General features: G+C 33.6%; 1 protein-coding gene across 1 annotated transcript; it reads right to left on the minus strand.

The window, feature by feature from the left end:
• On the minus strand, positions 1-4,178 carry LOC124820968 (uncharacterized). Its single transcript, XM_088099746.1, has 8 exons — positions 3,972-4,178; positions 3,015-3,159; positions 2,755-2,923; positions 1,865-2,135; positions 1,308-1,573; positions 994-1,209; positions 793-895; positions 1-395 (listed from the first exon to the last, which is right to left on the minus strand). The coding sequence occupies exons 1-8, from the start codon at positions 4,120-4,122 to the stop codon at positions 337-339; spliced, it is 1,380 nt and encodes a 459-aa protein (XP_087955872.1). The 5' UTR covers positions 4,123-4,178; the 3' UTR covers positions 1-336.
• Between the last annotated feature and the right edge of the window lie 11,658 nt (positions 4,179-15,836).

A 15,836-nucleotide genomic window follows, 5' to 3' on the forward strand; every position in this document is an offset into this window, starting at 1 on the left:
TATAGAAAGAAATAGTATGGCATATATACTATTCCCAACGGGACAAACTTAGATACTGCCCCCCAAAAGAATACCATCAGAACTACCAAAACGGAGATTTCTCCTTAAGTAATAATAGCCAATAGAAATCTAATGCACTACGATATTTATACTAAAAACACTTAAAAAATTGCTCCTCTTGTCCTTTTCTGCTTTTTGCTTCAATTTCTTCTCTTTGTGAGCATCAGTTTTACCTTCACTCAGATTGCATCGTACACAGTCGTAGACAGAAAAATGCATTAGTAAGACTCACGTAGCTTAAGTTCAGTGACTTCGCAAAACTCGGGCAAAAACCAGTTAAATGTTCAATGGTTCAGACTCGCCGTCCCTATCCTTCAGTTGCCAATCTGTTGCTTCTGTTTCAAACAAAAATAATCCCAGCAAAAGTAAGAACGTTTATTTTTATAGGGTCATGCCAAATGACACACAGCTCTAGTATTGGATTCTATAAAAGAAAAGGAGGGATAGCACGTGAATTAATCCTTTTCCAGATAAAAGAAGCTTCCCAAGTTAACCAAAATAGGAATCAATATCACATCTTACAGCCGAGAAATTGTTTGGCTTTGCTGAACTGTCAGAGACTACAAGAACAACCTTAGGAAGGAATAATAAACCAAAGCTATACCAGTAGTTCCCAGATGGGATAAATTTAAAACACAACCAATTAGTTTAAATAAGGTTTCTGCCCATCCCAATCCTATTTCTAAATCAACTTAAGCAGCAGATAATTGATAATTTGTGTAAGGGTCTTACTTGGCTTATCTGAAATCGCCATCAGTCGCCTTTGCAAGATGCAAGCCACCAAAAGGAAAATTGAGCACATGCCAAACATAACAGTGATGGGGAATGCATCAACCTGCACAGAGAAAATACACAATCAGTCAAAAACAAATAAAAAATTATGATACTATTAAGATAACGCATTGTATTAAAGTAGAAGATTGTGTAACATACATTGTACAGCACGACACACACAAAAATGTTCAGAGGAATGCGGAAAAAGTTCATGATGGTGCTCCTGGCCTCCTCGGGAATGTATTGAGATCTCATCTTCATAATGGATGGCCAGAATATGCCAACACAACTCTCAAAAGCACAGAAGCCAAGAAGTTGAATGCAGCCAGTGAATGAGATGTTTCCACCTTTCACCCCAGTAGGAACTACCAAGAACTGTTACACAATAACAAAGACAATATATAGAAAAATGGTGTGAGATGTTAATCAGAATACTAGGGGAATGAGAGGAGTATATTGGAAGAATAGCATACAGTGGTCAAAATTGGGAGCATCAGAGCAGCAGAAGAAACTGCAAAAACAATTTGCATATAGCTCTCTACTCGGAGTGCAGACCGGGCCATCAACCTGGATGCAAGTGAGCTTCCCAACATTGAAGCCAACATGAAAGTTGCAAAAATAAAACCATGGGGAATCTCTTCATCGTTTGGGCTCAATGCAGGAGTCCATAGAAACACAAAGGTGTACATTGAACCTTCAAAGAGAGACTGTATGGCACCCAGCAAGGCAATTTTTTCATCTGAGAACAAAGAATACAAGATGAGTTGAATAAAATAAATAATAACAGAATAAGAAATACGAAAGTATCACTTTGCTGGATCAGTTTCATTTAAGGGAGCTTAAATAACACCTATTATATAGTTTGGAGAAAAAGTTTACAGCTACTATTGGTTACAATGAAGTACAAGTTTTTTACATGTAAACTGATATATAGATTAATATGACGGGTAAAGAGTTTCGGAGTTCAACTTTACTGTATCAAACCATTGCATAAAAACAACGAGAAAATAAATGAAGGTAAGGAATCTACCTGAAGCAATGGCAACAGCAGCACCCCTGAATTGGGTAAGCAAGTCCTTGCTCTCGGAAGGATCCCCAAAATTTTCCGTCCATGAAGATAGTATGATGGCCATACCAATAGCAAGAAAACATGAAGCAGCATCAAAGGGGGCCACAGGTCCAAGAGCCAATGTATCAACAAGGACGTTTCCAAACAGACCAGACAAAATAGCAACAAGGCCATTTCCAAGAAATATAGCCTTTGAGAATGTTAATGATAGCCATTGTTGGTCAAAGCCCCTCTGACAAATTAAAGTTAAAAAAAACAGAGAACATTCAGAATCATAAATACACAACGTAACAAAATGGATGTCAAGACAAAAAAAAAACCATATTAACGAGAAGCGTATGCTGAAAACTATCTCAAGTATACACCGTGAACTTAATTTAATATCCATTTAATGAATCCAAATACCAAAATGCAATTTTCTCTATTGATATATTTACATGATTTACTGAACCAAGACACTTACTCTAAACATAGACATAACGATACACTTTTCTAACTACTTTTGAAATTTTTAGGTGCAAAATTTTGAGTAGTGTTTAGACTCTTAAAGAGTAACATCTTAAGAAGTCATGCAACTACATACAAGACTAGCCCAATTTGGAATTACAGTCCAAAATAATCGAGCTAAATTATCATTACGAGGACATAAACCCGGCTCTTGAGCCCGTGGCAGTTCAATTACATTGTATAATTCAAGTCAGATACACCCTGCAAATAGACATAAATCTAAAACCATATATGAAGGCAGTAGTGAAGTGCACTTTCTCAATGTCTTATATCAATATCTCCCGAGAAAATATTCTTAGTATAGAGCATATAAGCTTTAAATCAAACAATTATTTATTCCTCACCTTGAAGTGCTCAGCAACAAGCCACGATTCAAATGCTGAAAACAGAAGTGAAGTAGCAATGCCTCCCAAAATACGACCCAACATCAGGACCTTGTATTGAGGAGAATGCTTGGTGATGCAGCTCAAAATGTAGGTTATGCAGTAAGTCACACAAGCCCTCTTTCGGCCTCTGATTTCAGGATAAGATGCATGAGACACTGAAAAAAAATCTATGACAGGTGCGCAGCAAGATATAATAATAAACAGAAAAGTCATCTCACTGTTTGTCAGCCAGAGATCCAACAATTGTTCCAAAGAGCATGGAAGACCCAAAACCAGCAATGAAGAGTTGTCCGATCTCACCTTTCCCATATCCATATGTACTATAAAGGTAGTACACATATGGACCTTGTAGCCAATCTCCAGCTTTAACCATAGAAACGGCAACCCATTAGATTTCCATAAAACTAAAACAAGCAACTCCAATCCCAACTTGATATTTTAAAAAATAGCACGATCACATGTAGAAGTTGCAGTCATACACAAACAACCGACAAAGAGAGCTACCTCTGATAATAAATTTCAGATTTGTGCATTTTCAATTTCCCAATCACCAAAACCATTCTCCTCAGTCTCAATGACGAAAAAACGTAATTAAGATCAGCAAACATATAAACTAAAATAAATTCAATAAATCAACCACTTTAAGAGATAGACAACTTAACTAAATTAAAATGTCCTTTTAAATACCATCTCATCTAACATCATTCCAATCAGAAAGCCAAGTTTAAATAAGACAACGAGCGGAGTAAAACACAAAGTGTAATGCAATGCACAGTGTAGAAATGCACTATTAACAAAAAAAAAAGAAAGAAAAAAGAAAAAGAAATCACAATTTCCAGAACTGACACGTCACTACAATCAGAGACTCTAATCGTCAGGATCCGCCTGAAACGCTTTCGATTTCTCGCTACAATCAATTTCACAAATAACAGGACGCAAGGTAATAACAAACAAACAATGGCGTCCTTGATTCAATTATAATTTCGGTGATAATTAATATTCCGTGACGAAAAAATAAAAGGAAAATTATGGCGAGAGAAAAAAACAAAATAATAGGGCGAGCATTGAAGGTATTGGAATAGAGAAATGAAAGAAGGAAGAGGCAGATCAAGCGGAATGAGAGAAGCGAAGGAAGAGATCGAGCGAGATCTAAAGAGATGGAGAGAGATCTGTACCCATCATGAGGGAATAGACAAGAAGGTAGTTGTTCTTGAAGGAATTGAATGCTGAAGATGTGTTGATTCGGTCTTTGTTGCTCTTGCTCAGTTCCAGAGCTGCCACAACCGCGGCCAAACCACCAAACACCGCGTAGAAGAACAACTCCATTTTCACTCACCCAACGATTTCTCTGTCTTTCTCTTTCTCTTCCTGTGCGAGTTCAGTGAGAGAGGAACCAAGCCAGGGAGGGTTATATATATGCCTCTAAATGCTGCTTTTATCCGCTGCAGCCACTCCACCTTCAGGAAACTGATTAAACCGGTTTTGCCTTTATGATACTGCCACTCCCCGGTAATCCATTTGCTTTCCACATGCAAAAATAAAAACACTGTCACGTCCAATCCTTTTTTTAGTTGTTCGACCTGCTTATTTTTTATTTTACAAAAAAACAAGATACTTTCATTTTATAAGTAATTCTAAGTAAATCTTATATATCAAGATATTATAAAACAAATGTATGTTACCATTTAACCATGAACCACTATCCAAGTTAAGCTTACTAATATTATCATCCAACGATAGTGTAGCTTTTTTAACAATATTATTAGCTAAGTTTAACCTTAGCAGTCATTGGTGTAAAAAACACCATTCATGGGTGTATTTTATTTTCTTAATTTATCACAATATTATTTCATAAGTTAATTATGATTAAATAGTATTAATAATAATTAAAAGTATTGTAGTTGTGTAATATATTAAATAAGAATTTAGAAAATAGAGAATTATAAATAAATATTTTAAAATAAAGAGATCAAGTATTTTAATGTTAAAATAATTCAATAATATAAATAAAAGTTCATAAAAACATCTCATTATCTAAAACGTTCACTATTTAAAACACTCATTATCTCTTTAAAATTCATTCTTTGAGTTTTTCTTACTTTTCTCTTTAAGATTTATGAATATTTATTCATGTGTTTGACGATCAGGAAGTGAGAGATCACGACACTGAGTTATTCATTATCTACCCACCAGTTTTTCTTATAGAGCAAGTAAGTTTCTACTCATTTTTCTCTAAGCCTTAATTTAAGGCATATACATATAAGTTTCTCCGCATGTGTCATCTACTCTCTTTTTCTAGCTCCTTGGTTACCAGAGGTCCTAAGGACTTTCTTTTATCACGACTTTATGGTTTGTAGGCGTTTTTAGAGTTCCTTCACCCGAGTCAGGGTAATACGCCGTATAGAGTCGTGGTAGTTTTCCTAATCATGTAAGGGAAACTAATGATCTTTCTTTAATTTTATTTGATATGGATGTTTGGTGGTTGTGAGTATGTTATGTTGAATTAGTTGTAATTGAAATATCTTGTTAGTGTTAATTTCATTTGAATGAGTGTAATTAGCTATTTGATGCTTGATGCCTTGGATGATGTTATTTTAGACTTGATTAGTCTTGTGAGTGTTGGTGTTGTGAATTTTAAATGTATACGATTGAAGTGTTGCTTAGAAGTGGAAATTAGGTTGAGTTATAAGTAGTTTTGGTTTAAAGGTGTTGATAGGTGAGATTTTGAAGGGCTTAATGGGTTGAACTGAGTTTTTAGGTCTGTCCTAAGGTTATTTAAAACTTGTTTGAATTTTGAGAAATTTGATGTAGAATTTAGTGGTTGTTAGTAGAGTATGTCTTTGTATGGTTTTTGGTTCATTTAAGTGGTTTTGACTAGTGAAATTTTAATGTAATAGGTCTGAAATAGAATGTTTGGGGTTAGTTGTTAGGTCATTTTTAACTGGTTTAGATCCCTATATTATTCATTTATCTATTAGAAAATGTAAAAGTGAGTTTAGGTAATTTGTAGTCAAGTTGGCTTAGGTTATCTAATTTGAGTTATAGACATGTTTTTAAATCATTGTCTAAGATGTCATTTTGATCATTTAGATAAGTATGGAGAGCAACCAAGGTCAAATTAAAGGTCTTTTCTCTTTGGGTATGGCGCTTAGCAGAAGTCTATGCGTTAAGTGGAGAGAATGTGCTGCTCAGCACCAGCGCTTTTGCTTTCACTCTTTGTTATTTCATTCCTTAGCTTTTGTGGTTTCTTTTAAGGGTTGATCACTAGTGCAGAAAGGGCTTTAGACGTCTGTTCTTTTGGCTTTTTGACGTCCGACCTGTACCCGACGTCTTTGTGGGTGACGTTAGTCAGACGTCCGTTGTGTCAGGCCCGACGTCTATATAGACGTCCGTTGTGTCAGGCCCGACGTCTATATAGACGTCTGGTGTGTCAGGCCCGACGTCTATATAGACGTCCGTTGTGTCATGCCCGACGTCTATATAGACGTCCGATGAAGCCACCACGGACGTCTACATGCCTGAACGGGTTGTTTAGGGATCAGGGGTTTGGACGTCGGTTTGTGCACTGCCAGACGTCTATAGACGTCCGTTAGTGCACTAACCGACGTCTACTGGCGTTTTTTTTTTAAATCAATTTATTTTTGCATTAAAACCACACCTGAAAAGCAGAAAATTGTCCTAGAACAATATAGTATAGTATATATGCGTTTCATATAAAGAAAGTTCTACTTAATGTACAAAATAATCCAATACCAAAACTATCAATATATAAACTTAAACTAAAACTAAGCAATGTTCAACAACAAATAAAATTGTTCCTAACTCCATCTTTGCAGAAGATAAGTTGTCCACTCCTGCCTTATCTGCCTAATTGCGTCCTCTGGTATAGGAGATGTACTCTTGAAGCCTGCAAAATTGAAGAAGGATTCATTATGGTTTCATATATGTTTAAAGATGAATTTGATTTGTAATGTATTCAAGGTATGCATCATTACCTCATTCCAGTCATCTGTAATCACAGCTCAAATGATGGTCTTAATCCAACACATGACATAGAAGCCACATTCCCATGAATCCTGTTGCTGGTTACACTAAAATGACAAACTAAATAGTCCAGAATTTAGATCATTCAATAACAGAAAATGAATTACAACTATAAATGACTTACAACCTTTGGATATAAAATTTGAACTAGTTGACCCCGAGATTTACCAATAACTCTGTACAAATTGAAAACACAAAGTAAAATTATCATAACTATATTTATCATAAAAGTTTAAGGTGAACATCAAATTCAAAGTCATTTTTGGAGAAACACTTACCCTTGAAGCATGGTTCTCAAGTCATTTTTCATCTTCCTGTGCAACGAACAAAACCATATAATTTTACATTGTTTGGGAATGATGACCATCAGTTGCCAGTGCGAACCTATCATGAAGGACAAAAGTTATTTAACTAAGTAATTAAGGAAACTTTAATAATGAACTTTTACATATAACAACACTTACCCATCAATGTATGGCACAAGGTATACGTCTCTTTTTGACTCATCCATCCATGTTTGCAAATAATGTTTTCTGTTTTCAAGTGTGTTACCAGAAGGTTGAATGGTCTGAGGTTCAACAATTCGTACATGGAAGACCGACCTTGGTCTACAACGATTGTGTCCATGTACCTAAAACAACAAAGTTAAGTTGTTAGAAACTATAGGAATCAAACAAAAGAAATATGGAAGATAAAATTAACTATCTTACATGCACCACAGTTGAATGATGGAAATATTCAACATCCTGTCTCCCCCAATCACCTCCAATGCATCAGGCAATGTGATATATACTGGCACATGGGGGCAGACCAAATACTCTCAAATCCTAGTATAGTTCTAATGGTGCTCTCTTCAACCTGGGTAATCTTGTCATTAGCTTTGATAAGGATCATCCTCCGCTTCAGCCATGTCATCATCTTCATGTATGACTTAATCATGAATCGACTGCTTCTGAGGACGTGTGAACTGAAGATAAGAATTTCATCAAGAGTTATCAACAATATTTTTAACTTAACGTAAAAAATACTAATAACAAAGACATTATACCTGTGGAGTAGCGATGTGTGACATGATCAATGCTCTAAGGCCGGCTTATAAAAATTGGATCCTTATTTGGCCTCCCCCACAAAATTAATTTCTGGAGTGGGTACAAGCACTTGAGCCTGGGGATCTCGAATCTCGTCAATCGTCACACACACGTGGTGGGGTAATATGAGAACACCATGAATAGTCTGCCCTCCCTCAAGCACTCGTCTGACAGCCACAATGCGTGGGGGATCCCCATCAACTAACAACTCATATTGACCGCTATACTGATTAGGTTCTACAGCAGAGCATGATCCTCTAGTGCTGACACGAGGTGGTGTGGGAGTTTCAGCGGGCCCCGTGTTGCCCTGCGTCATGGAATGCAGCTTCTCTTCAAGTGCTCTTTGTATTTCTTTTTGTTCTTGTAGCTGCTTCATGAATCGTTGCTCCATTGATCTCATGCTTTGGTTGAGTCTTTCCTCCCATTGAAGATCCAACTGCCTTAGTGCCTCCTGACTCATTGATTGAGTGGTTTTCTGTGTAGGGCCAAAGTAGTCACGAAGACCAATCGTCCCAGGAACTCCACGTACACGTCATGGGTGCTCGGCTTTCCAATGGCCGTTGTTAGAATGTCGTCCCTACCTTGGCCAACAAATGTTCCCTGAGTCTGCTGCTCAACCAACTCATCATGCACATAAAAAAACCAAGTTACTTAGAAGACATGTTGTGATAGATACACAATCAAACAATGTTTAGAATTTGAACTTACAATTCTTTGTGAGATCAAGGCAGCTGAGGAAGATGTCATGTTCCCATCAGATTTAGTCTGAGCAGCCTTCCACAGCTCGTACTTAGCAGGTTCAGGTGCTAAGTTCGACGACTCAAGTCCCAAGGCATCCGCTCTAGACTTTCTAATTTTTTTTCCAGTTTTGCATAACCACCTCGTGATAACAAGTGTGGTGCATCGTTTAGCCGTTGTCTTTCTTGGGCTGCTAACCTTTTACCCTGTGAAACCATGTATATAAATAAGTGTAAAATCAAAAGAACTCAATGAAAGACTTTTCAGATGTTAAGAAATAAACTTTCCATTCCTCAGATTCTCTAGATGCATGAAACTGTATCCACTCCTCCTCTGTGAAGGTATATTGCTGACATGAATTTTCATGTTGTCTGTCTCCAAAGACATATAGTCGTGTCAGCCTTGTCTTCAAATCCCTCCATCTTATCGCTATATGCGCTAACACTTTCTTTCTAATTTGTATTGTGTTTGGAATATCATAATGTTGCTGTTTAAAACAAAACACATGTTATTGATTTGAAAAGATTAAAGAAATAAGTATATCAACAGTGTTGTAAGTAAACATACCTGAATATCTTGCCATAAGAGGTTCTTGTCGACCTCTGGGACGTCATCCCAAGTTGCATGAAGGATAGAGACATGGCTTTTTGCTAACTTACCCAGATAACTCCTAAACCTATCAGCATTTAGCCCTGATGCCTAACCTGATATGGGGTCAATGTTAACATGTCTCCTCTGCCCATCAACGCGTCCGGATGTCACATCTGCCAATCGTGTGATGCCTCGACGACTTCTAGTCTGTCCTGATCCTGAGTCTAAGGCCAACATACCTGAAAAATTGTACAATGTTAGTAATAATTCAATTATGATGAACATAAATATAAAGTCAATACAAAAAATATCACAACCTATTAAGATATTGTTTTCTCCCAAATCCCTTCATTGTGATCACTACGAATTGCTTGGATGACATCGACAACGTCATCAACTGGGTCTTCAATGGGTATAGATGCAACAGATGTTGTCTCAAGTATATGAAGAGAATCGTCATCATCATGTCCATGCATGTTTTTTCCTTATAAAACCACTGACCATTTTTTATTCGCTGGATCATTTACGTAAAATATTTGTCTTGCTTGACTAGCCATGATAAATGGTTCATCAGTGTAATTCATCTTGTTCAAGTCTACCAATGTGAAACCAAAGTCATCTGTCATGACACCATAATTTATATCAACCCATTTACACTTGAAAACTGGGACTCTAAAAGTGACATAATCAACTTCCCATATTTCTTGTATTATTCCAAAATAACTCATGGATGCTGTGATTGGATTTTTTTCTTTAGAACTAGCAAAGTGGACAACCTTAGCTTGTAGTGTGACGCCACTATTTTGAACTCTACTTTTGTCATCTTCTACCTTTGTCTCAAAAGAAATATTGTTTATATAGTACCCACCATATGTAATGACATCTGCGTTCGGTCCACGAGATAACCTCAATAAACTTTCAGAAACATGTGGAGTCGCATAAATCTTTTTCTTAAACCATTGTAAGAAGGTTTTCACATGTTCACTAAGATGCCATTTTTCACTCATTCTTGGGTTTGTTGCCTTTATTTCATTAACGTGGTCAGAAATGTAAGGAATCACATCAACAGTGTTGTTTAAGACGTACAAATGAGCCTGGTCAGCTTCTTTTCTGCTAACACTTTGAATTCTTACACCTCGAACACCCTTACCTTCACATTTTCCTTCATGTCTGCTCTTGGGAAGACCCACTGGTTCACAAGATGGCATATAACTTGAACAAAATTCAATGGCTTCCTCTGCAATGTATCGCTCTATGATTGAAGCTTCTGGTCTATACTGATTCTTGACATATCCCTTTAAGATCTTCATGTATCTTTCAACTGGGTACATCCACCTTAAGAATTTTTTTTGAGGGGCCCCTCCACAACGGACATTTAAGAGGCTGACGGGATAGTTGAAGAGTTAATTGCTTCAGCCTCTTAAACGTCCGTTGGAGTGGCCCCGACGTCTATAATATTATACACGTCGGGGCCCCTCCACAACGGACGTTTACAGTCAAACTTATTTACGAAAATGTCATCGGTCAATTATTTATGTTGGTGTTTTCGTGGACGGACATCTATTGGGTGACGTGAAAGGCAAATTTTGCACTAGTGGATAGATACTTTATGACTTGTTTAATATGTTTTATTAAATGTTAATAAATATTATGAATGATGTTAAGGTATGTATCAATGTGAGATTGAATGAGAGTTTCTAAGAAGAAATTCTAAGTGGATGTTCCAAGTTGTGTATGAATATAGGAAGTTCAGTTTTTGAGGTTATGCTGACACTTTAATGATTATTCATTCTTAATTAAAAAGAAGTGATGCATGTGGTGGGAGTAGGAGGAGATCCTAGTCTAGGTGCTCCAGTATGGCCTAAGATGCGAAACAGACTAACCTTTTATGTGGTAGGATGAAACTTATTAGTGATGACTCTGCGAAACAATAAATGTCACGTGCATGACTAGCCTCAACATTTATATTTATAATCGAATGGTTAGGTCTAAATTCATGATTAAGATATTTGTTTAATGATGTATGAAATGTGATATATGATAATTATATGATTTTGATATTATTTTTTTTTTACCATTATCTTCGTTTGCTTGTATTGCTTGATCTCTTTTGCAATTATCATTTGATTTATTTAATATATTAAATTACTATTTAATTATTTTGAATATGTATTTGAAATGAAAATAGATAAAAACAAGTTTTTAGGTAATAGTATGCGAAAGTTTATGAGCGTTAGAAAAAGAAGAGTGGCAAAAAAAAATGGATGAGATGAAGTGAGTAACGTGATTACGGGAAGTGTGAAGAGTAGGATGGGTGAGGTTGTTTGGGATGATGAAGAGGAGAACAACGCGGTTTGATGGTTATATTCTAATCACCCCGCCCTTGACTGATAAATGGGTTACACGTGGCGATAGATGAGACGGTGACGAATACAAGGTGGTGTCGGTGGTTTATGGTTTTTCCGCAGCATAGAGACGCTCTCAGCGGCGAGGTCTCGGATCTAGTATTCCCTGCAAAAGCATAAATGGATAGTGTGCGTTGGACCCACTTTCGTTCCCTAACTTAAATGCACAAACTATTTCAACAAAAGTATCAATTACTCTATCCTTTTATTAGAGAAATAAAGGAAAGTAGTGAAAGGACAGGAATATAAATTAGTTTTTGAAATAGTATAAATGTAAACAAATATATTAAAGAAATTATCTCAATGCAAAACAAATTAGATAATTCATGTTTTATCCTATGTAAAATTCATGTTTTATCCCATTTTTATATATTGGGTTGTGGTAAAGTTGAGTGCAAAATATGAAAAGCAACTAGGTTAAATATGCTTTTATCCCTTAATTTTAAGTGAAAATTAGAATTAGTTTCTCTTCAAAACTTTGACCTAAGTCTTCAAACTTTAGAAATGTGTGAATTTAATCACATATTTTTAAAGTTTGGAGATTAAATTAGTCCAAAATTTAGAAAAGAGACTAATTTTAATTTTCACTAAATGTTAAGGATAAAAACATATTTAATCTAGAAAGTAAGAAATAATTTATTTAATGCTTTGAAAGAAAAAAGAAATAATTGAGATATAATAGTTTAAGATTACTTTTTGAAGAGTCAAACTAAAAGTCTATATTATAAATTATTATTTATATATTTTTGAATATTAGCAGTCTATTATCTCTATTTTTTTTTCTAAATTTTTTCAAGTTTTTGAATCAATATTTATTTTTCAAATATTAGTAGAGGAATTGAAGTCACAGTTTCTCTTATCCTCTTTTTAACTTTTATCATTAGACCAAAATTAATAATTTGTGATGTATATAAGTGATCCAAACACAAATAATCAGTTCTAATTATAAGAGTTTAAGATTGATTATTTCATAATTTGCTCACGTGATTATATGATTTAACCTTTGATAAATAATTATTAAAAACACATTTTTAAATAATTTTCCAGATAAGATAAGACATGCTTAGATAAGAAAAGAACATGAAATTTAACTTGCTAATAAAAATATTATATGTCATCACATTGAAAAATATCATCTCATTAAAGAAGAGTGCTTCACTATATTCCCAAAACATAAAATATAGCTTAAATTAAAAAAATGTGAAAAGAGCGAAAACATGGAAGAAAAAAAAAACTTTAAAAAAATGAAAAAAAAGAACATACAACATATTATAAAATAGGTAAAAATATTTAAAATTTGAGATCCAATTTAATATATTTTTCTCAAATTTAAATCTATATTTTTTAATTTTAAATCTAGTCCACTTAAATGAATTTGAAATAGATCAATTCTTTATTTCAAAAATCTAAATCTCAATTCACTTAATTGGATTTGGATTGGATTTTTTTTTAATATTTAAAATATAAAATCAAGGTATATCTAAGTAGAACTAAGACGGTAAAAAAGTAAGCCAAAGGTTTGCACGAGTTGTCCCGATTAAAGATTAACCGAGACAGTCCTCACCGATGGTCAACCTAAATCGACCTTGACCAAAGATCGATTCGAGTCGGTCCATCCAAAGATCGACTCAAATCAATCCCAACCAAAGATCAACCAGACTGAAGATCAATCGAGTTGCCCAGGTCAAAGATCGATTGAGTATACCCGGCCAAAGATCGATCGAAGGTCAACCACAGTCAGTCCTAGTTGAAAATTAACTTGAATTAGTCCCAACTAATGACATACTTGTATCTAAGGGACCTACAACAAAAGCAATTACTAGGATAATCCAAGAAGACTAGGTCTCCTTTGAGCATAATAAACCCAAGTTGAAGTTAACATGGGCTATAAAGGATGTGAAGACCTAACCTAAGACTCTTTGTTTGAGATCATACTAGTTTGGAATATGACATAAACACTTTACCATAGTATAAGATTGAATAAGTTTGAGGTATGTAAAAAATTTGACTTTGGATAATTTCATAATTTTTTTTTTCATAAAAAGAAAAAGAGCCAACAAAATATATGTTAAGAAAAAGGGTTGTATTATGAGAAGGATATTTTGGGAAAATTATTATGTATAAAATACCCAAAATTGCAGGAATTATTTACATTTGATTGTTCTCTTCGGTTTAATGGTGTTTTTGAATTCCTAAAAAATCATATTTCTTTTAGCCTAGCCTCATTACAACTTATGAAAAACCTTTTGATCTTATCAAATGTGTGAATTGTATAATTTAGATGATGGACAAAAGTTGATGAAGTGATTTTATAACATGTTGTTAATGAGGGATCATTGATATACACTTTGTGTAGAGTGAAATATTAATTCTTGTGAGCTAATTTTAAATTCAATAGTCATGTTATTATCTTTTATACTATTACAGGGATTGAAGTGATAAAACGAAAACCATGTCATCTTATCTTGAGTTTTGGAGTTACAAGTGTAATTTTATGTTTGTATAATTTGGATTGAAAAATCATTTACACTTAAGTTATTCGGATAGGTTGACATGAGTTTTTCTAAATTCTATAATTTTAAGCTTTCATGAGAACATAAAAATGTTTAAGTTTAGGCTATTTTGATAATTGACATTGTGATTGTTTTTATTTTATTTATATCTTTTATTGGTATTTTTATTATTACTTTTTAAATGATTAATATTTTAGTCAATAAATTGGAAAATACAAATATTTGGCTTTATTTGTGAAAATATTGTGCATATGAATGAAAATCACTGAAAATTGAAGAATATATAAGCAAAATCAACAAATTGGGTTGTTTCAATTATAAAAATCAAATAAATGAGAATCACTGAAGATTGAATAATATCTTAATAAAATCAGTTATCAACATATTAGGTTACTTCAATTACAAAAGTCAGATAAATGAAAATCCTTGAAGATTGAAGAATATCTCAATAAAATAAGTTGTTACTAGATTTGGTTACTTTTACCTAGATCCTACAAATAAGAGGCTTGATCTCAATAAAAACACACATTCTTGGAGCATAGGAAACTAACTCTTATTATTAAGACAATTACGATAGAGACTTATTCTAGAGACATTAAGACTTGCTACATGTGGTGCGAATGTTAAAGTAAGAATTAGAAGTATATTGTTTAATGTTTTTCATATTGATTAGATGCATGAAATCTAACTTTGAATGAAGTTTTTATCATATAGTAATTTCATAAATTTTATTACTTTCTCAGTTTTAGATTTATTTCACACACATCAACAATTTTTATTCTTTTAAAAGTTATTAGTCTTAATTAAGGAATAAACATATTTTTTCTGAATAATGTAAGTCTTTGTGAAAAAAATGATATCTAGAGTTATCTACTTTATTATTTGTACGATTTGTTACATTTGTCAATTTTGTAACATGAGAGTAAGGAAGTTGCACTTGTTATATGCTCTTTTGACTCTAAAATTTAATTTTCAAGACTAGCTTTTCCCACTCTTTTTGGAAACCACTTATATTCGTTTGTTCCTATGAATAGAAAAGTTTACCTTTTGTAAAAACAATTCATAAATGTAGTAAAATTATGATTTTGTTTATTTGTGAATCAATCTAAGTTCATGGATCTAATAGTCAGATATATTTTTTCATTCAGTAATAGAATAAAAATATAAAAAATAACAGAAAAATAATAAATTTGTTTTAAGTGTTTTTTTTAATCAAAGAGAAAAAACACATAAAAGAGAGTAATAAGTGAACCCAAATAATAAGTAAATTCAAAGAAAAAAATCTTATTAAATTTTTTCAAAAATTAAAAATTTATATAATTTTATTTTATAAATTCTCATCATACATATTAAAGAATTTTAAATGTTTGGGAGTTCATGATACCTCATACCTCCAAAAAAGAATCCAATATATATATATATATATATATATTATATATATATATATATATATAGATTAAAAGACTAATGTAAAATTAACAGGAGTAAAACGAATTATATAATGTGTCAATAATTCTTATTACTATGTCATGACAACCATTGTTTTACGTGTTCTTTGGCATCACTCGATGAATAATGAATCAAGTGTGTAATCTTAGACCACTTATGCACCAACTAACTCACATGACACATGTTTATTATTCATGTGAATTGTCTTGCAA

Source organism: Vigna umbellata, chromosome 9 (assembly GCF_029865625.1).
Source record: "Vigna umbellata cultivar VRB3 chromosome 9, Vumbellata_1.0, whole genome shotgun sequence".
Taxonomy (NCBI): Eukaryota; Viridiplantae; Streptophyta; class Magnoliopsida; order Fabales; family Fabaceae; genus Vigna; species Vigna umbellata.